The 24,153-nt window shown below is 41.8% G+C and overlaps 2 protein-coding genes across 3 annotated transcripts; one reads left to right on the top strand and one right to left on the bottom strand.

Annotated features, from left to right (window-relative positions):
* Positions 1-1,554: 1,554 nt before the first annotated feature.
* gjc4b (gap junction protein gamma 4b) lies at positions 1,555-10,697 on the top strand. The gene is made up of 3 exons (XM_037109670.1): positions 1,555-1,785; positions 7,948-9,101; positions 9,205-10,697. The coding sequence occupies exons 2-3, from the start codon at positions 7,955-7,957 to the stop codon at positions 9,216-9,218; spliced, it is 1,161 nt and encodes a 386-aa protein (XP_036965565.1). The 5' UTR covers positions 1,555-1,785; positions 7,948-7,954; the 3' UTR covers positions 9,219-10,697.
* Positions 9,684-23,652, bottom strand: LOC119025751 (lactase-phlorizin hydrolase). Of its 2 annotated transcripts, none has more exons than XM_037109668.1 (17): positions 22,949-23,652; positions 22,260-22,330; positions 21,210-21,287; positions 21,032-21,125; positions 19,314-19,410; positions 18,544-19,225; positions 17,804-18,452; positions 16,161-17,711; positions 15,777-16,045; positions 15,379-15,669; positions 15,084-15,282; positions 14,672-14,874; positions 13,848-13,954; positions 13,460-13,591; positions 13,130-13,353; positions 12,765-12,995; positions 9,684-12,466 (listed from the first exon to the last, which is right to left on the bottom strand). In XM_037109668.1, exons 1-17 carry the CDS (start codon positions 23,559-23,561, stop codon positions 12,279-12,281), a joined length of 5,679 nt encoding a protein of 1,892 aa, XP_036965563.1. In that variant the 5' UTR covers positions 23,562-23,652; the 3' UTR covers positions 9,684-12,278. The 2 variants fall into 2 exon arrangements, with proteins under 2 accessions (XP_036965563.1, XP_036965564.1); XM_037109669.1 differs by having other exon boundaries at positions 18,544-19,222.
* Between the last annotated feature and the right edge of the window lie 501 nt (positions 23,653-24,153).

Here is a 24,153-nt window from a genome sequence, read left to right as displayed (position 1 = left end):
CAATGGCATCAGCCTTCTGTCTGGCAACAAAAGCTGTCTTTTTTTTTAAGCACAGCCTGGGGACATCGTGCGGCCATGTTTCTGGTGATAAAAGTGGATGTTTTATAGCGAGACGTCTGAAGATCTCGCTGCTTTCACCCTGGAGACGGTTGCAAGTATATTTCTACATGATGTTGTAGACAAAACTGAGTATTCTTTGGCCTGATGTCAGTTTATATATTATATTTTGCAGCTCTTTCTTGTGACAAAAGCCAGTATTTTTTAGCCAGACTTCCGGACCTTTTTCAGCCATCTTTCTGGCAACAAAAGAAGGTAATTTGTAGGCCGATGTGAGACATGTTGCAGCCGTCTCTCTGGCGTTTTAGCAAGACATCTGGACGTTTTGCTGCCATCTTTCTGGCGACAAATATGGGTACGTTTTTTTGCCCGATGTGAGGAGATTTTGCAGCTCTTTCTGGTAACAAAAGCAGATTTATTTTGTGTGATTCTGGCCACAGAATTGGTTCTTTCAAAGCAAGACAACCAGACATATTGCTGCCTTCTTTATTGCGACAACAGCAGCTATTTTTCTGGGAACAACACAGTTCACTGCAACTCAAACCGTTATACTCTTCTAACTCTAACCAAGTGATTCCACAGCGTTGTCAGAGCATAAATTTGAAATGTAGGGATTCAGCCTCTGCGGTTTGCAGAAACAAGCCAACATTTATTCTGGCGATCGGGTTTGATTTGTGTCACTACGGCTCCAGGCTCCCCTTTTAACGCCCCCGACTGTAAACCCCGGCTTAAAAATAGCATAAACCCCACTTTTGTCCTCTGGTGATGATCGTTATTTAGTGTCGGATGCAGCCTCAACAAGACGCTGAGAGCGGGGCAGGATGAGGACAGGCACGTGCGACCCTGGTCAAAGAAAGTGTGACATGGAGGAAGGGGCCTCGAATGGCAACAACTTCCGAATATCTGAGTCAGCAGGAGGAAGTGGACTCCCTGTCAGTGAGGCTGTTTCTTTCCACATCCTCCACTGAAACAAGGGTGACGCTGCCTCACAGATAATCCAAGAAAACAACTCTTGTTGTGTGTTGTGGAGGCTGTTATATTTTCACCTACAGCTCAAAGACGCGACGCCTTACTGACACATCTGCAGGTTGTGACATGAAGCACCGCCAGAGGTGTTCTGTGTTCTGCTGGCACAAATCAAAACTTCACATTGTTGCAAAGTTAATTTCAGACGCATGTTTGTTTCATTTTTTTTTTTTTTTTGTCCCCAGCATCTCATCTTCATATATTGATACATAGAGATATATCTATCTATATATATGCTTATATAGATAGATATATCTATAGATATAGATGTATAGACATGGATCTATGATTCTTCAGCTGTACTTTCTGGACTCCGGAGTTTATTCTCCCTGTTGAGTGCAGGGTAAAGTTAAAGCCGGAGCAGGATTGCATCAGGAATGCTGGCAGTTGATCGTTTTCCAGCACTCTGCGCAGACAGGGGGTGGGGTGCCCGGCTGAAACTGGGAGGAGAAAAGAGGGGGGGATTTGGGAATATCATTCTTTGTCCTCGCCCCGCAGCACAACACACGGCCGGAGACGAGGCTCCTCGCGAAAGGGAAGGAAAACTGGATGGGTTGATATTAGATGAGGCGGGAGGGCTTTTGTTTTTTTTAAACCAAGAGAAAAACGAAGGACGAGGCGACAACTTTGCGGGAGACGTCCGGGGGACAAAGCGAGCAGAGGACCCTTTAAACAAAACAAAACAAAAAATCACGACTGAAGGTAAATGAACCGCACAGACAGATCGTGGTAACGCAGCATCACGCAGCTTGTTTTTCTTCTTCTTCTTCTTCTTCTTCCCTCGGCTGAAGTTCGAGCTTCAACTTGAAGGGAGGGTGAGATGTTTTTCTTTTTTGTTTAAAAAGCGTGTGATTGAATTAAAACGCTTCTTATAACGTGTGTTCACGGAGGCAGGGCTGCCTGCATGTATTGTTTGGAGGCTAACTTGGAAGTTTACGCGCACAGGCTGGCGCTAATTAACGCAGCCCGGGTCAGATTAGGCGCATTGTGCGGAGCTGATTGTGATTCGCGTTAATCTGAGGCACGTTTTTGCGCCACCGTTTCCCGTGTTAACGCGGCCGGTGTGCGGAGTATTTGGGCTGTTTTTCTGTGGGTCGTCTTGGCGGTGTCGGACAGGATTTGGTGATGGAGGAGCGCGCACGGATGGTTTTTTTCTCTCTCCCCTCTCAGCTGCTCCCCCAAATAAAACCACACATTCAGAGGCGAAGCTCGGCTGCATCGATGAGTTTATGAGCTTAACCAAAAGATAATTTGTTTTTTTTTTTCAATTAAATATGTGGCGTAAACGTGTCCTCCGTTATCTTAAGAAACCGTCAGTTTGTGGTTTGGGGAGCATGCGCAGCGCCAGCGCGGTGACGCTGTCCCGCTTGGCACGAGGAGGATTTTTTTTTTCCCTCCTCCTTCTTCTTCTTCTCCTCTTCCCTCTCGTGCTCCTCGTGCTAAGTGGATTAGTTTTCTATTTCACATTGTAGTCCTCCAACAATTAGCGGACTCTGACGGAGCCGCACCACGCGTCTTCTCTCAGGTCTTTAAATTCACACGTTCTGATTTATTCCCAGCACCAGACACAACAACGTGTGTGTGTCCAGCTTAGTCATCGGGAGGGAAGATGAAAAATGAGTTTCGACGCTCCTCATTTTGACTCACAAGCCGGTTATTCTAGTCTTTTTTTTCCCCCTTTCCTCCCCAGGCTCAGGGCCTCTAGCAGCGCCAGGGCTTTGGGGTTAGAGGAGGAGGGAGAACCGTAACTAGTCTCCCAGATGTGAGGGCCACAAAAGCCCCTCTGTTCTGCAGGGCTCCAGTCACCGCTGAGTCTCTGCTGCTTGACTTTCCTTCAGACTTGGAAGCAGGCTGTGTCCTTTTTTTTTTCCCCTCCCTGAAGTGCCACAGATGCATTACCAAAAAAAAAAAAAGCCAGGGATATGGGTGTATATGTGCAATAAGAGTGAAGTGAAATGTGTCTCAACATGACAATTCAGATGTCAGAATAAACAGGTGAAATTATCTCCAACTGATTCTGAGTGTTGCATATTGAACTAGGCCGCCTCAAGAGATACAGCATGAAAATGACCTGTGGTGAATATGTATAGTGTAAAAAGTTAGATTTTCTGACCACAGACCAGCAACTTACCTGGGAAGATGTCACCATTTTAAAAGAATAAATGCCGACAATTGGTTTGTCACAACCGAAGACTAACAAATCCAAGATATTCTGTGGATGAAACGCCGCTAAAATTTAGCCAAAGAAAAGTTAGCATTTCTAAAACCTCTAGTCTCCTGATCTTTTCAAAGTAAGTTTCTTTTGAACAGGTTTTTCATTTAAATGTCCAAAAATAAGGTGCGTCGTCAATGCAAAGTGTTGAGAGTTTCAGGTTTTGCTCTACGACATGAGACGCCCCACGTATAGCGCGTTGACGTAACAGAGGGTTGCTAACAAGTGGCTAAAAGTCACTTTTACGGGCGATGACTGAGGGGTGTAGCATCTATATCTATGGCAGGAAAAACAAATAAGCATTCATGAAAACTTTCTGATGCTCCACAATGAAACAAAACTCTTTGCATTCCAAACACATTTGCAGTGTTAGTGTAGTTTAACTCGATGCCTGAAGGGGGCGACAGAAGTTCCACACTGCAAGTTTAAGGCTGAAACCTGTAACTTTCCACCAAGCCCTTTTTCTTTGTTCTGTGGTTTTAGCGGCACAACCCTCATAAAGTGTCTTGTTTTTGGTCAGATAACATTTGGAAAAATCTAGAAGAGCTGCAAGATCGAATAATATTATTTCTACTCAAGTTAAGCCGGCGGCTAAACCGGAATTTAGCTGGCAAAGCGCTCTAGTAGAAGATCTGGGTAATTCGAACTTCTCTTTTTGGCTTCATGCTCCACAGAGCAGCTTTAATAGGAATGAACAGGGCTCCACTTCTGCTGTTGTATCCAGTTCTGTGTATTTTCATGCTGTCCGCACATTGTGGTGCCTGGAAAAGTCCTCGAAATTGTGTCTCCTTGTGTTTGACTGAAGGAAAGGTGTCTGATTAGCTGCCTCTCTGCAGGGGATTGACACACTCTCTCTCACTTGCAGACGCCTGCATGTCCAGCAGTGGTTTTTCCTTCGACATGGATGTCGGCCATGACAGTAACTGGGGGGCAAACAGTTAACCTAGATTACGAGCGGCGGTGTGTGCCGTTGACTTCTATTATTTACGCGCCTCTTGCAGCCTGACAGAAGAGCAGTGTCGACTTGATTTAGGGGAACTGATAGGCAGCTCACGACCTTTGATTTCCCATGTATAGCCTTTGAGCTGGTGCCTAATAGTCCTTCGTTGGAAACCACATGCCTCCGCTGAGTAGAGGCATGTCGGTTATCTAGAGCCGTCATGCTGTTGTTCAGGTGTAGGCGCTGGATGCAGGAGCAGACACGCAGCACTGCAGAAAGCCACAGATGAAGGTTACTGACTGCAGTCACTGTGAGGAGTGAATAAGCCCACATCATAAAAGCAGTGACTCAACAGAGAACTAAGAAGGGGAGAATCGGAGATCTATTTCGCTTCATATCTACATTCCTGGTGGAGACGGTGTGTTCAATCAATTCATTAGACTAGTAGATATTCTCATGCTATCTCTTGCCCTCCTCTCCCTCTCTGTTTCTGCATGTAAACACACAGATTACAAGCAGAATGTGAACTCTTATTCACCGCAGACCATTAAATCAATGATCTCCTCAAAGAGTCTGATAGAGCAGATACAGGATCAATCATGAGAGTGAGATCTCTATTACAGCTTACGTTCTCCAGATTGTTGTCGGAGCTGCTTCTGCACAATGGAAACATTTGCATTTTACTCCAACTCTTATTTATCTAAGGATGTCACATCCATACAGTGCCCCTGTTCACGCCCAGGGAGTCGCCCAGTAGAAACTGGTCTTACTAGGTATCGCGACTGGAGTGTGTTGGAAGTGATGTGTCATCTGTAATGATACTAGTCTGTTACGGGATTGTCTGACAGTATGTTGGTCACCTTTTCTCTATACTATAATAAAACATTTTTAGGTGGTACATTCCTTTTTATAAAAATTGCAAATTTTTCAGTTAGAGCGACTGTTCATATGATTTGTCAGTTGAAACATTCGATTTTAACTTTGGGTTATCTACCACATCTGGAAGAATGTAACTAGTCTGCCACCCCTGGATTAGTGTACAGTTGGTGGATGTGTAGGTCTTTATGGGATTGAATAGAACAACTTAATTGTCCAGCTGAAGGATTTTTCTCCAGACATTAACCAAAAAAAACCCCGCACTGACAAACCAAAGATCTCACAATTGGACCACAGTTGGGGCATTCATATCCACAGTGTCCATCATACACTCATTTTTAAGTTCATTGTTGTTGGTGGACCACATTAATACATTTGGGATCGGAGAACCCTCGCAGATCTTTTCATAAAATAAGACGACCCTATTTTGTGGTCTGAATATGATCACTTTTCAAGACTTTCGTCCAAGTCCTGGGACTGACAGAAGAAGGCGTCTTCATGTCCAGAGCCTCTCTGCACTGTGTACTTCCTTTTGCATTACAGAGTTGAACACTGTCCTTTTTCTTGCAGGATTTTTCCTACTATTATAAAGGTTAGATGAGTCATCCAAGCCAGTTTGGACACCACTCATGGCCTGGTTATTCAACATTTGTGGCACTGACAGAATTTCCTCAGTACTCCTGCGTATAGAACAAAGTCTTTCATTTGATTTACATGTTTCAGTCTCTCGGGAGTTAATCTCTTCGCCGTCAGGGAGCCAGTAAGCATGCCGTATGCTTGTTGTGCCAGGATCTCATAGTGCTGGTGTAAAGCTGCATCTCAAGTCTTTATCATGAAGCTTTTTGTGCATTTGTTTAATATACGCTCAAACTTCTCCAAGTTTTTGTACACATTCATCGGTCCAAAATGTTGTGAAAGCTGCTTTTCATATTAACATTGATAGTGCAGTTGGTGGGTTGAAGTTTTTGGTTCTGTACTTTGTCATATTGACTAAATGCATTGGATTTCATCTGGATTTAATAGTTAGAGTTGCATAAAGCAAACTTTTTAAAGTAACTGTCGTTGAAACAGGGAAAAGACAAGAATCGCCCCTAATCTTTCTCAATTCTTGAATTTACTGACCTTCAAAATAAGTCATTTTTGGTTTGACAGTGTGGCTCATAATTTTGGTTTTAAGCATGCTTTTCAGCTTGGTTAATTTGTGTCTTTATTGCATATAGAATTGCATCACCTGTATTCTTTGTAGAGTCCATTTTTTTGTATGAAGCATAGTTGGTTTTGGTTTTTGACATCTACCAGTTTGACTGGCCAGGCAAGAAGATTAAGAGATTAGAAGACTGAACCAGACTACCGGTAAAAATGTATTGTTAGGAATTCTTGTCCGGTCTTGTGCAACGGAGGAACAAGAAATCCCAGAATTAACGATTGCCTCCTTGATACTCTCCTTAATCTGATGTAATTCTTTCAGCAGCTGCTACTAGAAGGAATCTGCAGATTCTAAGACTCCACACAGTGACTCCACTCTTTGCTTCTACTGGCCCTTCATGAGTAAAGACCGAATGAAAGTAATGAAATGGGTCTGAAGTCGGGAGTGGGAATGGTATAAACTTTTCCAAGTCACAATAAACACTTGTTTGAAGCTAACCTTCTTACGGCAGGCCTGGTGGTTTATAGAAGCAGATAATTACCCAGCAGAAGTTGGTTATGAGGTCGGTCACAGATGGTGTGAAACCGCAGCAGCTCTTCAGTACCTCTTTAGGGTTTCCACCATCAGCTCTTTTAGTTAACCATAACCATTTAGTCAACCGTAACCGTCAGCGATAATGTGACCAAGGTTTCCAGATTATTGAAAATGTTGAAGTGAGCGTAGAGTTGTCGACTGTACCGCTGGGCGCTGTGCTGGGCACGTCTACGTTTCATATAAAGAGATCTGGTCTTGCATCAAACAGGAAACACAGGAAAGGAAATATTAAAATTGTGGTAATCCCAGTGCAAGTCATCAGTTACTGGATTATAGAATACCAGCACTTGATGCTGATGGATAACAGGCTGCATAGACCGAGGGGAAGCAAATGTTGCTGCGTCGTTGAGCTGGATGGAAAATTACACTACGCGACACAATATTAGGTGGAGGCTCCAAAGATGATTCACATCTGTAAAGTTTCTAATCACATTTTGACGCGGACATGTAGCTGCATGATCTCTTGATTGTTCAAAATGTAAGATGACTAAGAAACGGTAATGGGATGTTCAGTGTCTGCAACTGAAAATTTAACCCTGACAACTGCTTCTTTCAAGGGTCTCTGAGCCCTGAACAAGCGTATATGTTTACTGGTGATTTAAGACATTGAGGCAGAATATCTACATGAATGCTGTCTCTGAAACAGAGCTCATGACTTGTGGTGGATGATGTTGCATGATTTGGTGAAGGCATGTACTAAGACGGTCTCGAGGATCTCGGCCTGAGCGCGCCTGTTGTCAGAGCTCTTGACTTTTGGATGTCTTGGCATTGCAGTAGTTACACAACAGCACCACCTTGTGGCTATCATTGGCAATATTACAGGCAGTCAAGGCAAACAAATGAATCCCAAATAAAATGGGATAAATCAAATTTAATGATAAAACTTAAGTGATTTATTTAAGATCTTTGTGAAATATGAGTTTCTATTTCAATCTGAAGTCTAATGTACTTGGTCGAAGCTGCCACCATGACAGTTCTGAAGTTTTGTTATTGTCTGTGCTTTCTAATTGAGACTAAATGAAACTCCATGTTCTTTTATATTTAGTGATTTAATTCCTTTATAACACATTTGTCTGCCTTTTTTTTCTTTTCCAGATACAAGATGAGCTGGAGCTTCCTCACTCGTCTGTTGGACGAGATTTCCAACCACTCCACCTTCGTGGGCAAAATCTGGCTCACGCTCCTCATTGTCTTCCGCATTGTGCTGACGGCTGTAGGAGGCGAGTCAATCTACTATGATGAACAGAGTAAATTTGTGTGTAACACACAGCAACCTGGATGCGAGAATGTGTGCTACGATGCGTTTGCGCCGCTGTCGCACATTCGCTTTTGGGTGTTTCAGGTGATTATGATCACCACCCCCACGGTCATGTATCTTGGCTTTGCTATGCACAAGATCGCCCGCATGGAGGACGATGACTACCGTCCAAAGGCCAGGAAGAGGATGCCGATAGTGAGCCGGGGGGCCAACCGGGACTACGAGGAGGCGGAGGATAACGGAGAGGAGGACCCAATGATCCTGGAGGAGATTGAGCCAGAGAAGGAAAAGGAAGCTGTGGAGAAGCCAAGCAAAAAGCACGATGGACGCCGTCGCATCAAGCGGGATGGCCTGATGAAAGTCTACGTGTTTTCGCTGCTGTCCCGTGCCGTCTTTGAGGCCTCGTTCCTGTTCGGACAGTACATCCTCTACGGGCTGGAAGTTGTTCCATCGTATGTATGCACGCGCTCTCCTTGCCCGCACACAGTGGACTGCTTTGTCTCACGTCCTACGGAGAAAACCATCTTCCTGCTCATCATGTACGCTGTGAGCGCCTTGTGTCTGCTCTTCACTGTGCTGGAGATCCTTCACCTGGGTATCAGCGGCATTCGGGACTGCTTTTGCGCACCACGGCCTCGGCCTCCAACACCCCGTCACCCGGCTCTAGCCAGCCAGAGGTCCTCCATCTGCCGCCAGCCCTCTGCACCTCCAGGCTACCACACAGCCCTGAAGAAGGACCCATCAGGGAAAATGGGTTTCAGGGACAACCTCGGAGACTCGGGTCGCGAGTCCTTCGGGGACGAGGCTTCATCACGGGAGCTTGAGAGGCTGCGGAGACACCTAAAACTGGCCCAGCAGCATCTGGATCTGGCTTACCAGAATGAGGAGAGCAGCCCGTCGCGCAGCAGCAGCCCAGAATCCAACGGCACCGCAGTTGAGCAGAACAGACTGAACTTTGCCCAGGAGAAGCAGAGCAGTACGTGTGAGAAAGGTGAGGCTTCAGACCATTTTTATGTTTTTTATTTCTTTTTTTTTTTTTAAGTGATCAAACAAATTAAAGAGCTTTACTGACGTCGACATCTCTCTCTTCACAGGTCTCCGTGCATAGGTTCTCAACAGCACAGCTGACACTATAGGATTAAATTCACATCAGGATCAGTGAGCGGACATAAGGGAATCAAAGTGTGAATGTGTGTGAGACGGTGTGACATTAATTTGCTTGAGGTGGATGAAGTCAGCCCAAGCCTTCCAGTGTTACGGCCAGTGGCGGTCGAGCATCAAGCCGAGGAAGAGGAGGAGGAGGAGAGTGGTCGTCTCAACCCAGCAATACTTGAGACACCAGCCTGTCTGAAGATCCAAAGTGCTTACAAACTACCGAACGGTTAACATGTACTTCTCCCTCAGGGCAGCTATTCTTTTATGTTTTAATATTTTTATTATGAGACTTTCTAGATCTATTAGTCATTTTTAAAAGTTTGTCCTCTGGTGGAAGCTGACAGTGAGTGCATCTCAAGATTGCCTTAGACCTAAACTGGAACTCTGTTGTTGGTTGGTTGTTTTTTTTTTATTTTTATTTTTTTATATGGCATTTTGTTAAAAGTAAGGCCAAGCCAGTCGTAGTGCGAGAACAAAACGTGTTTTTAAGTGTAAAAGTTTGTACTTTGTGAGGAAGCGAATCAGTGAGCGAGTGCTTGTGGATGCAAAGAGCAAAAAGGTAAACGGACAAGGCACCACTCATAACGGAAAGGTACTGGAGTTACTGTCATGCTGATGAAGATTTTTTATTTTTTTTTTGGTGTTAATTTTCATACAAAGGTTGCTTTCAGTTGTTGGCACCGCACCAGTCAACATTCCCAAGCCTGGTGCCTCGACGGGAACTGGAACACACTTGGGGTGCCTTTGTCCAAAGGAATAAACAAACCTGGGTAATGCTTGAACAAAAAAAAAGTGTAACTCTTGATATTGTCTTGTGTTATGTCTAAACGTGTATTTGATACTGTTCTTTATTTTTATATTAGTTTTTGAGTATTGTGGTATTTTGAAAAGAGGCTCTGTCACTGTGGCTTACTTTTAAAAGAATGACATTCACTGCTGTCTTAGCTCCCTGAAGCCCCATTCAATCCATGTCGCATTCCGAAGATGCTTTGGTACAATTTGAGTTTAATAATAACTTTTTATTTTGAAATACTCAAAAACCTGCAGCTTGGATTTATTATTTACACGTTGTTTCTGACCAGCAAATGTTCCCCAAATGTAATTTCATCTGTTGGTTAAATGAGGGATAAAGCCGTCTGTCATTGTTCCATTTCTGAAAGTGCTGATGTCTGGGTCAGTGTCGTCACTGCTCCAGAGTCTTAATGAGGGTTGTAAACTCATGCAGATCATTTCAATGTGAATTCAATGCCTTGAATGCGCTCTACCAAGATGCCATCTTTTTGTATTCTGAATCATACCCACAGTGCCATTAGTGCCAGCTCGGATATTGTCATCTCAAGTTATTTTTGAGCAATGCTTTTTGTACTTTTTATACTTTTTGTATTGATAGTACTTTGTGGTTAGTTTTTAAAATAAATTTTTTGAACAAAGACCTGGTTTTTGAAGCTGTTTCTATCTGGATTTATTCCGAAATTGAAAAGGGAATCCTTTATCTTTTTACTTCACTAGATGGTATTTTATTATGTTGCTGTCTCACTTCGACTGATTTATTCTGGTTTGGCTAAACTGGTAGAACAAGGGTTCAAAGTTGGTTGCATACTAAGTTCAACAAATGATCTGTTCAGAAAATATGGCATAATGACATGTTTATTACAAGTACAAACGATTCTGATATGGAACATGCCAATATACACACAATTTTGCATTGATCACATCTAACACATGTGACTGTAAGAGAGACAGTGTTGTATAGAGTACCCACAACCTGAAGTAAATCTGCAATCAGTCTTTCAAATGTTACTCTTTGCAGTTCAGCCACCATTCGACTGTCATTGAAATATTCAGAAATACAGCAAATCAGACTTGGTGCACGATGATGACCACAAACAAAAACATGTATCAATTTATACATGCACATCATGTTAAACTCCGCAATATAACACTTTATACATCACTATGTTACATTGAGCCAATAAAATTGGTTGAAACTTCACAATTGGATCCAAACGTAGCATTTAATACTAATTTAAGCACATGTCAAATCTTAAAAATGCATTTAGGAGATATTACATTAGATACATCAGGAAATAGAATATTGTTGTGTTCATATGATTTGTCAGTGTTTACACACTTTGTCTGAATGTCCTCTCAAACCAGGTGAGCAGCAGGATCAGCATAAACCTGCATTGACCTCTAGTGGTTGTAAGAGGTTCCTACAGTGTTAATACTAAACCACAGGTAGAGTTTTAATTTAAATGAGACCATTGGATTTGTTCCAGGCATCACATCTTTAACCCATGGCTAAATTACAGCACTTGCAGCCCCAAAATGTGTAAGTGAAAGTCAACTTTATTAACATGAAGAAATTCACCACTGATGAGAAGAAGCAGTTCACACTGCACGAGGCATTGTTGAGTAAGAACAGATGTCGTCTGATTCTGCAAGTCAGAACTTCATGCATGTTGCAACGTCTTTCGTTTCACAATGCAAGTGCAGATGATGCCTGTCAGGAAAAGTATCAAAGAGCAAATTATGAAATACTGCTCTTGTTCTAGTTGTTAGACGTGGTAATGCTTCATGTGAAGCTGGATAAACATGTTTGCAGAAGGTTTCTTTAAGTTTGGACTTGCAGCTCCGACCATTGACAATTCTATGAACGTTTTCTACATTTTGAGTGCAACCACAAACAAATGACTAGGTCTTATTCAGTGGTTGCAGGGGATCCATTTTAACAGCAAATCACACATCATGCGGATGTTGTAGGTTGTTTAATCATAGACATGAGAAAAAAATACTTCACACATTGTTGGGTAAATTTAAAAAAAACACATTTTTGAAGAAATGTGATTTTTACAGTCAGCAATGCATGTCTTGAATACATTTACCTCCAACTTCATTGACATAGAGGAAGTTTATCAATTTATATAAATATGCAGCTCAGGTCAGTGTATATGTGGACTCTCAGTAAAACTCATCATTTACGATGAAAAAAAAAATCCTTTGTGTTTATACATTAATCAAAATCATTCTGTTTTTTAGATTTCCTTGCCTTACAGAAGCAAAGTGATATACACATGACTGCAAACACGGCAATGACCAGGAGAGCAAATGTGGTGTTGAGTCCTGTCTCAGCATCACTGATAGTTAGCCTCAAACCCAGGAAGCTCACAGTGTCGGTGCTCACAGGAGGTACCTTTGTTGCTGTAGACAAAACACAGAGGTCATCATATTGACAGTAACTGTACATCTTTTAATGTCTTAGAGGGTAACTCCAATTTTACACATCCAGAGAAAGCTGCATGTAATCTGATAAATTGCCTCCAGTGGTGACACTCAGCAGCTAAGATGCAGTAAGGGTTATGTAGGCAGCAGATTTTGAAAAGGAAGAAGACTGGATGGAATGGATAAAGTGATATCTTTGGTTCTGCTGTCCATAATGAGTCCAATATAAGTGCTGTGCTAGACCAGTCATAGCAGGAGTGAGTTTGCATCAATTTACCTTCAGGCTCGGTGCAGTCATCTGGTCCCAAGGCAGGGTCGGGGAAGCCGTTACACTTGATGATGGTGGAGTAGGTGCCAACAGAAGCCTTGGCCACCCGAGACAGGTTAGGGTCAGAGTGATTGACGTAGAAGAGGCCGAATCTCTCTGAAAAGCCTGTGGCCCACTCGAGATTGTCCATGAGTGACCAAGCTGTGTAGCCACGGATATCTACATCATCTAGCAAGTAAGCTGGGAGGAGAAAATGAACACATCAGAAGTTTCTTTATCGCTGTTTGAACATTAGTTTTATTCTGTGAAACACTGTGGGATGACTAAATAATAAATAGTGTATCGTATAGAGAATAAAAGTTGTGGTTTGATACCTTTCAGCACCTGGTTGAGGTATTGTTCATAGTAGTAGCTCCTATGGTAGTCATTCAGGTCAATAGACCCCCGCTCTGAAATGCCATTTTCTGTGATGATAATCGGTGGATTTCCATATTCGTTCTTAATAAAATTTAATATCCTCCGGAATCCAAACGGTGAGACCTTCAGCCAGGATGAACCTGAATCCAGCCAGGTACGATCAGCAATTGTTCCTGCACTCCTGAGAAAATCAAATTTTGAAAAAAAGGTTCATATAAAGCAGTTAATTAAGTACAAAATTGAATTTTTTCTCAGTTGATGTTACTTGGTTATGGGAGAACTGGTACCTGTCAGCATCATAGTGCTGAAGATTTCCATAGTCCACAGGGAATGCCAGTACAGTGGTGTAATGGTTGAACCCAAAATAATCATAGGTTCCCTTAATCCTTTTAATCTCTTCAGGACTGAACTCTGGAAGCCTGGAGAGATTATATTGAAATAATTGAATTTACCCTTTGAATGTGAATCTTCATTATTTTTTAATTTATTTTTATCTTTCAGACTCAAAAGGTCCACTTTGTAATAAAATGTATTTCTGAGTATAATTTTAATAACTCATCAAATATTGATGTTTCAGCCTACAATCCCACAGCGGCAGTATTTGTTGCATTGGGAATGAGACACAAAAATCAACTTTCTTACAAAAAGGACCTTTAATGTCAGTTTTTTTAATACCGTGATTTAGCCAGGCCAGCAGCCAAGCTTCGCTCTCGAATGATTGTCTTCATCATGTCACTGTAGTCTCCATTAAATACAGGATGGGCGAACCAGCCAATGTAGAACTGCACAAAAAGACACACAACAACATTTAAGACCTTATTTTTAAATGACCCAAGTGTCTATTGTGAAATGTTAAAGGTCCCATATTATGCTCATTTTCAGATTCCTGCTTTTTGTTCATATGCTTAAATGTAAATAAAACCTACATTTTTGTCACACTGTCCATTGACGCCACCTGTTTTAATGCCTGTCACTTTAAGTCCTCTGTCCAGAAAAGCCTAGTCTGCTCTGATTGGTCAGCTCTCACAGGCCTGAGTAGGCACCACCCTCTGCTCTGCCGGTGTTTAACACTCCATCCTATTGCGAGTTGGAAATTGATATTTCCGAGTCGGTATCCCCAATTTCCAATCTAGTGCGTTTCCTCTGGAAAACAGCAATGCCAACAGCAAATGGGCAAGTTTGGCCACTTAAAAAATGACAGGAGGAGTACAGGTCCTACTGCATGCTTGCAAAGACTGACTGAGGGTTGTGACTGTATAGTTGTGACATCACAACTTAATGGAGGTCCTGACAGCTTGTTTAAAGTGACAGCTTCAGAGTATGGGTGGTGTGAATTTCTTGGTGGACTGAGCTTTTTTGATAGTGATGCACTATTTACATAACACCTAATACTCATTAATAATCAGAAAAGAAAGGAAATGAGATCTCACTTTCTTCAGTATGGGACCTTTAAAGGAATGTGCAGACAAAAGAAGAATCTACAAACAGTTTTTTAGTACCTGCACCACACGTCTGGCAGCATCGATGTCCTCTTGCTTATAGGGGTTTCTGGGCTCTGACCAGTCAGAGTTGATGGTGATGGAGATAATTCCCTTCTGTGTGGGACGGTACTTTTCATTGTAGAGATGCCAGGCCTCTGCATGAGCTTTAAGCAAGTTGTGACCCACAATATAGGGAAGAGTACCGGGTCGGAAACTGATCCCTGGACACAAAAGAGACACGTTTGCTAAGATTCAGGATTGGTTAACATATTATAATCTTTACCTGGAAAACAACTTGAGTTTATTTTATACCTTAGTGGGATTTATAGAACCACATGATAAATGGCAGAGCAATATTTGTTTTAATATAATTCATAACAAACAAGCAGCAGACATGATGTGTGAGGTAGATTGTAATGTGAAAGCATACCTGGGGCAGCAGCGCCATACCCATGGCCTACATTGGCTATATTGTAAGGCTCATTGATGGTGATCCAAAATTTCACTCTGTCACCAAGACTGCTAAAAATTAGGTCAGCATAATCCCTGAATTTGAAAATGATAGTGTCATTCTCCCAGCCTCCAATATCCTGCAGAGCTTGTGGAAGGTCCCAGTGATAGAGAGTGATCTGATAGCATAGAAAAATCAGAGAGACATTTAGTGAATAAATTCCATTAGTTTCCATTGCGATTTATTTGAGATTATGACATAAATTAAAACATACATGAGGTTGGATGTTTGCAGCAAGCAGTGCATCCACCAGTCTATTGTAGTAGTTGAGTCCAGCCTCATTAATGTACTCGGTGGTGCCTTTAGGAAGCACCCTCGGCCAGGATATGGAGAAACGATAATGGGTCACCTTAAGTTGCTTCAATATAGCAACATCCTCGTCAACTTTGTGGTAACTGTCGCAGGCTATGTCCCCATTATCATCATTGAACACTCGGAGAGGAGTGTGAGCAAACTTGTCCCAGATGCTGAGACCTTTTCCATCTGCTCTCCATCCACCTTCAATCTGGAGACAGTAAATGTGAAAGAGAGATTGACATAGACAAAGTGTGTAAAATATGTATTCCTTGATCCAGGCATAATACAATAAACTGGTTTAATCAAAGCAGTTACCTGGTATGATGCTGTTGCAGTACTCCAAATGAAATCTTCGCGGAAACGTCCATAAAGAGGCTTCTCATCATCTGGTGTAGGGAAACCATTGTCTTTCATGACTTGGTAGTAGTAATGAGCTGAATATTTTGGTGTCCTTGGCCTGTTAGGGTTGGTGAAATCCACATGGTGCAACCCAAATCCAACCGTGTACCCCTCGAGCCATTCAAAAGAATCCATAAGAGACGCTGCTATGTATCCTTTCACCCTCACAGTGTCAAGGTCATGAGCTGTTATTAAAACATACAAACACAAATAAATCATCAAGGAAACAAATCTTAACAATCATGGAAACAATTCATATCCGTTTGGGAAATGTTTTTTTTTTTTTTTTTGTCAGTGTACCTTTTAAAGCCTCATCAATATAGGTCTTGTAATAAAATACTCTGGCAGTGTCATCCCAAGTTGTCTTAACTTCTGTAGCTACTCCGTTCTCCGTAATGTAAATCTCTGGATCTCCATATTCTTCTTTGATCCAGTTGAGGAGTCTTCTCAAACCCCATGCTACAGCTCTCTGATTACTGATGGCAGTAGTAGGTGAATCTGTTTCTTCTGTTTTTGTCACGTCCTGGTCAGAATCATAAGATTGAGGGCTAAGCCTATCTGTAATATGGCCGACTATCTTTGTAGTATAATGATTTACACAGAACACATCAGCAGTTCCCTTGATGAAGTTCTTTTCTTCTTCGGTAAAGGAGGGGAGTCTTGTCTCTGGAAGACCTTGGAGTTCACTTTTGTTTCCAACTTGCCACTTCATTGCATCAGGATAGTCACCAGTCTTGAAAATGGGGTGTGCAAACCAACCCAGTTGAAACTGCAGAGCGCGGTCAGCAGCCACCACTTCACGGGGAACATTAACATCTTCAGGTTCAACCCAATCAGCATTGAGGGCAATGGATACTAGACCTCCTTGGGTTTTGCGATACTTATCATCATATGTGTGGTAAACCTTGGCGTGTGCTTTTATGAGATTGTGCGCAACTCTATACGGTGCTACTCCTGGATTCTTAACATTTGGTGGGATCTTTCCAAGTCCATATCCTGACCAGGCGATTGTTTGAGGCTGGTTGAAGGTCATCCAGAATTTCACACGGTCTCCAAAGGTGGCAAAGCAAAAGTCACAAAACTCATTAAAAATGTTAATCATGTCTATATTGTCCCAGCCACCAAGGTCTTGCAAAGCTTGAGGGAGGTCCCAATGGTAGAGTGTCACCATGGGACTGATATTGTACAGCATGAGGCCATCAATGAGTCTGTTGTAGTAGTCAACACCTTTCTGGTTAAGGGAGGCACGCCGACCATTAGGAAAGATCCTGGGCCAGGACAAAGAGAATCTGTATGACTTTACCTTCAGAGCTTGAAGCATGTAGAGGTCTTCTGCAAGTCTGTTATAGCTGTCACAGGCCACATCTCCATTTGCATTAGCAGGAATACTACCAGGTTTTTGGGTGAATGTATCCCAGATGCTGGGCCCCTTCCCATCAGTGTTCCAGGCTCCTTCAATCTGGTAAGCAGAAGACGATACTCCCCAACTGAAACCTTGCTCAAAAGTGCCATAGTGGAACATTTTTCTCTGGAACTTTGACTGGTGTGAGAATTTCTCCCAGACAACCTTGGATTTAGATGGAACCTCTGAAGGTGATAAAGCAGTTAGACTGCGGGTAAGTTGCATCTCTTCTCCTCTAAAGACAGGAACTTTGTTTGAACCAAATCCATTTTGCTTGATAACCTGGGCATAGAAATATGCAGATTGCTTGGGGGTTCTAGGTCTGTCTGGATCTTCAAAGTTGACATGGTGGAGACCAAACCTTTGGCTGTAGCCTTGTTGTCCCTCAAATCCATCCATGAGTGACTGCACTGTGAATTGCTGCAGATGCACTCCATCTTCAATGATTGCTACAAAATGGACACACACAACAACACATCAAATATTGAAATTGGTTTCAAATTAAAGATGGTTTCCTATTAGAGAAATTACAGGAACAAACCTTTCAGGGCCTCATTGATGTAGCCCTTCAGGTACTCTACTCGTTGGGTATCATTGAGAGTGTCCCCACTGTACTCAGTCGGCATACCATTACCAGTTATATGGATAGGCACTTTGGTAACAGTCAAGTATTCTATTGAAATGTAGTTTAGAAGCCGCCGGAGACCCCAAGGTGCAGAATAGATCCAGTCAGAAGCAGTCGAGGGCCATGAAGGGTCAGCGTGTGCCTGGAAGTCACCTACCCCCTGAGGACCAGGGGTGCAGCCACCATCACTGCTTTTGACCAACCGGGAGGTATAGTGGTTTAATCCAAAAAAGTCTGCTGTTCCTTTTATCCTCTGTCGCTCTTCTGGAGTAAAAACGGGAAGTTTTGCGGGCACAGAGAGGGGGCACTTGTTTTTTTTCTGCTCTATCTGATTCTTGAGTGTTGCAGGATAATCACCGTCCACAAATATAGGATGTGCAAACCAGCCCAGCATTAACTGCAGGTAGTGATCTGCAGCCGCTATGTCTTCAGGTCTGGAGGGGTCCTTGGGCTCAGCCCAGTCTGAGTTCAGCGCAATGCCTACTTCCCCTCCCTGTGTCTTCCTGTACTTGTCATTGTAGACATGCCAGGCCTCAGCATGGGCCTTCAGCATATTGTGAGTGGCCTGCAAGTCCAAAGTAAATAGTTGTGTTAAGAAGATCAGAATGACAATAATGCAGTGCATGGCTACATTATGGTAAAACCACTTTGCTCACCTGATAGGAGGCAACCACATAGTCTTTTACTTCAGGGGGATGCTCACCAGTGCCATACCCAGCATGGCTCACCACCCAGGGGCTGCTGAATGTGTTCCAGGTCTTGACCTTGTCTCCAAACCTGGAGAAGCAGAAGTCTGCATAGTCCTTGAAGGCCTCAACAATGAAAGCGCTGGTCCATCCACCTTTGTTCTGGAGTACCTGGGGCAGGTCCCAATGGTAGAGAGTGACAACAGGTTGTATGCCAGACTCAATGAGGGCATCGATCAGCTTGTCATAGTACAGTGCCCCTTTCTCTGAATGGCTGTCTCTGTAGCCTGATGGGAAAATACGGGCCCAGGAGATAGAAAACTGGTAGGTGTTGACTTGAAGACCTCGCAGCAGATAGACATCATAATCCACCTTGTGGTAACTGTCACAAGCTAAATCGGCTGTCTGATTGTCAAAAACCTTGTTTTTGTGGCCAAAACGGTCCCAGATGGTCTCTCCCTTCCCACCTTCCAACCAGCCTCCTTCAACCCTGAAGGACTCACTGGAGGTGGCCCACTGGAAGCCAGAAGGGAATGATTCATTTAAGAACAGATCTCGTTCTGTTGTCGTCTGGGCCCCAAACTTATCCCACACATTCTGATAACTGTTTCCAAATGCTGAAATTCCATCGTAGCCTGAAATATCTTGACTGTTGGAAAAGATAAATTGAACAATGTAAACATACATGAAAAATCTGTCATAACATATGACCCGTCAATTTTACTAAGATAAACTGTTACCTGGTTGAGATGTCCTCCATGTCCTCCTTGTCCAGCTTACCCAACACGTTCACCACATCCCATCCCATAATATTCAGGTCATCATTGTTGTTCAAGACTGTAATAAATGCAAGTTATTGACAAACATACATTAAAATCAATTAAATGAAACCTGCGTAAGTAAAGAGATACCGTCCTTTTTTGAAATGTAAAACAAAACTAACAGTCCACAGCCATGCTAGCAGCGCTGTGAGCCTGTACATGAGCACACAATAGTTCTAACATGCTGATGCTGAAAGATCTACTAATCACCATGTTCACCATCTTATTTTAACAAGTCGCAAGTATACAGTTGCTATTTAGCACCACACACAAAGTACAACTGTGGTTAAGTGAAATGTCTGAAAATGACTGTTTTGATCTCATGGTGCTGCTAGCTGAAAAGTTGAATGATGCCCAGAGTTTTTACAATTCATCCTGAGGGGAACATGAATGTCTGTACCAAACCTAATGTCAGTCTGCAATATCAGTAGGAAACATCCTTGGGGCACCATAAATCTTTGAACAAAAGGTTTGTATCTATATGACAAAAGTTGTCAAGTTATTTTATTTTGGAACCAAATGGTATCATTGGCATCCGTAGAGCCATAATGTTATCATAATTACAAAAAACTAAGATTTCATATGGTTAATATTTGGATGTGGTAGGTTTAATGCATCTTAAAGGTCCTGCTTGGGAGAAACATTAATTTTCCAAGTCTCTTGCAACTTATCTAAAACTGACACTTTGAGATGGCGGCCACCAAATCAGACAGTCCTTAAGTATCAGTATTTGATACATTGGGAATAAGACTAAAAAATCTACTTTTTGTGGACAAGGAAACAAAACAACTAGCTTACTAGCTTCTACCACAGTGAGTTACTACTAAGGCACTCTACCCATAGTGCCAGTAGTTATTTTGATAATATTGTTATATGGGATTATTTTTGGAAAATCTAGTACTGTGCTAGCTTTAGTAAATATTCATGCAAAAATAACAACAAATACACAATGTATGCATCTGCTTTAAAGCCTACACTGTTCAAATTAGCAATAAACTTTTAAAATGTTCTTTCCACAGTCCAGTGGAAATTGACGTTTAAATTAAACAATGTGTATTGCCTGTTAAACACACTAAATTGTGTTTTATGCATTAAGTTATAATTATAAAATCTAGTGTTATGGTTACAGCACATTCCCTAAATTTACTTGTTAAACTTTACTGAACTGTAGCAAGATTGATTTAAACTAATCAGTGCCATATGATAACACTCCCATGATTATTGTACTATAAAAGTTTACAATATTGCATTTTTACAACTGCTTGCTCAAACAGAACTGGCTGTAAATCTGTTACGCAAGTAAACACAAATGTTCCTGTCATCAACTGTTTGATTACGCTTCTAACTACTTACTTAACTTCCTCCACCACTGATGAATATCTCTGATGTGACTCAAGCATAGATGTTCAGTGTTGAGGTAATGATTTTAAAGTTTTATTTGTGTTAAGTTACGTCTCATTCACAGACTTTACTTTCGCGGAAGTGACCACTTGAGTAAACTAGTGGATTTCTCCAGGTTTGAATCTTGTTAGAAAGATCTGGGTTAATCTAAGTACACAACTCAACAAGACATTTTTTACATTTCGATGCAGGATTGCTACATATTGTATCTTTAAGTCAGCTGTAGTGACATTTACCTTGTATCAAAGTGCCAAGGCGCTGGAACTGATCATGGGAGCAGCCATCAGCAGTCATCTTGTATATCACAATAGGCAAATTCCCACTGGACATCTGCAACATTACATAACATGCATGTGGCTGCAGTGTAATCAAAATACAAAGTATGAAAAAGTAAAATTAACACTTCTACTGTACCTGTAGGCTTCTCAGCTGCTCTGCAAAGTTGACTGCAGAGTCACAGTTATAAGCAATGTGCACTGACAAGAAATCCATCTGTTCAGAACATACAAATCTAAGTTATAGCCACATATTCTACAGAAATAAACATCAGACAGTTAAAACCTCACTTTTCTGATACTATATCCTTGTTTTGCTTTGTTTGTATTTGTGGTTGTATTGGCAGGAGAATATCCCAGGTGGATGTTATAAGAAGTGACAGCAAGTGCTTGAGTTAGAGCGAGGAAGTGCCCTCAACAGGTTGACAGCCTAGAGCTAACACATGCACATGTGTGAGCAATGGAAACATGGTTATAGCACTTAGAATGAGTAACTAAAAGTTTTAAAAGAACCTGAATTTCCTGCCTTTAAATTATAAAAAGAGACCCTGCAAACTGGAGAAGCATACACTTAAAAAAAGGACCAAATCACATTATGATCCACTTTATGCTATTAAAATTATAGGATGTTTTCCACATCCACTACAATAAACTGATGTAGCTGCAGAGATATTAAGATGATTTGTGGTGGTGGTGTGCCCTCTCAGTATCTTTTCCTATACTGTAATATTTCAAAAAAGGAAAAGAATTATCCTACTTTGTGGGACCGGGACATATTTCCTTTTGTCACGGTGTTTAACGATGTAAGTACGTTTCTTTTGATAATAGCATTTTGTCAAAGTTTAAAATTCTGGTATCGTGACAACCTTTGTGTATAGATTACTGATTGTATCCAAACTCTGTGTTGTTTTTGGGAGGATTGTGTGTCAGAAGGCAGAGAAAGACAAGGACAACAAAGTTGCTGACATGTCATCTTTGAGCACTTATTATCAAAGAGTTCAGATAAGGAGAGGCCTAAAATATTTCACAAGACTGACAATAGACTTCCAAGCATCCTGAATTAAAGCACCACCATTTATGTCTAATGGTTTACATTTGAAGCTTAATAGAAAAAGCACCTGACCTCTGACAAATAAAGAAAGATAAGTAAGTTTTACATCCATATAAGGGAATAGAAGATTTATCTTACTGTTGTTGAAGCTTGGATCTGGGGAAGAATGGCAACATCCCTCGCTCTCAACCCGACTGACAGACGTCTCCCTGTGAACATCAGGAGTAGAAAAGCGCTCTCAACACAACGTACATTAAGGAACAATTGTGTACACACTAAATTTCCACCAGTTGCAAACTTTCTGGCAGACTTCAGCAAATATTTTCAGTTCATTTATGATTATTTGACAAAGCACCTGTATAGTAAACAAAATGAATGATGCTTCAGTATCCAGGTCTTGTGTCACACTGTGATTGCAGACTGTGAGTCTTGTTTAATGTTATTCATAAGACCTTTGCTTTTCCTACTTTAACAATTCAAAACTACAGCTGTGCAGTGAAATGCTTGCATGGATATTTTTTATTGATTTCTCTGGGGTTGATTTTTGAGGAAGGCATGATGATAAACACATAATCTGTGCCATAAATCAGGGTTAGAGGCTTCAGTTACAAAAAAGATTATCAGCTGGTTGTTAAGTAATAACTTTTACAATTTATTCCTCAAGACACAGCTAAAAGACAATGTATTGCTTAATATATTGATGATATTTTTACGTAATTAAAGCTGGCAACAGAAATGTTTTGTTCTATTCAACCATTAAATGTTGCAAGTGTCCAATCCTGTCAGTCTATCACATCTTAATCTTCTTTTCCATCAGTATTTCTTACCTCTGTCTGTAAACTGTTGATGGTAGAGCTGGTAAATCTTCTTGTTGAGTTCAAGGATATTTTTCAGACGAATGGCAACACCTGCAGGTTGCCCATCATGCAGAACACCGTCCAAGTCACTCAGTGTCACCCAGGAGTGTGCCAGCGCTCCAAACTTCTGGAAGGCAAACTCAGCATACTGCTGAAACATCTCTCTCAGCTCCTGGCTCTCCCAGCCTCCATATTTTGATCTCAGAGCTTCTGGCACTGTGGATCCATGAAGGACGACCAGAGGCTGGAGGCCCACGTCCAGCAGCTGTTTCAGGAGGGTCTGGTAACAGGCGACCACAGCCTGCTGGGGCTGACTGGACTGGCCTGTAGGTAGAAGATGAGCCCATGACAGCGGGACTTTGAAGTGGGTCACCCCTCTGCTCTGGAGGTACTCAAAGTACTGCCATGATCCTGGAGGAATGGGATGACTGCAGTCAAAGGGATCATTCACCGAACCTTTCAGAGGGCCTGCAACAAGCATGAAGTCCTCATTGCTCCGGCAACCATACAGACAAAACCCATACAGAAACACAGCCCACAGTAGATACTTCATTGTGGCGTTTAAAGGATAGACTGATATCATCCACTGATAGACTTTAAGCTATTCAAAGCGATTCTATTTCCTCAGATGCATTGTTACACAATTAAGATCGATGTCGCAGCTGTGCAAGCTTCAGTTATATAATTGCAGCTGTGAGATACGGCCGGGAAGACTTTGGACCCACGTGTCAAGTAATACCTGCAGCCCTCTCGTGTGCGCATGTTTGAACACCATAAAATGTATTGTCATAGCATAATTAGTTAAATGATAGAGACAGTAAAGTCATAAAATAATTTCATTTATTCATCTTAGCAGCCAAATGTGGCCTTTTTGTTGACGTGGAACTAACTGCACAACAGCAATGAAGAGTAAGATAAGAGTGGCTCTAACACCAGCTTTATTGCTCATGATCATCATTGTAGAAGTATTATTACTGGGTTAGGTTGTAAAAATATGGCTGAACGGTTAACAAAAGTTTAGAGTCTTAAGAAGAGGTAAAGAGTCTTTTTGGTTTCCTTAAGTATGGAAGCGGAAATCTGGCTGTTTGTGTCACAAAGGATGAGCATAACTAATATAAACATCATAATGTATGATTGTTTCCCTCACTTTTGTTTCCTCCTTTAACCATTTTGAT

This window comes from Acanthopagrus latus, chromosome 9 (genome assembly GCF_904848185.1).
Source record: "Acanthopagrus latus isolate v.2019 chromosome 9, fAcaLat1.1, whole genome shotgun sequence".
NCBI classification, from domain to species: Eukaryota; Metazoa; Chordata; class Actinopteri; order Spariformes; family Sparidae; genus Acanthopagrus; species Acanthopagrus latus.
Note: the sequence above shows the minus strand (reverse complement) of the source record. Positions and strands in the feature narration are given on the sequence as shown.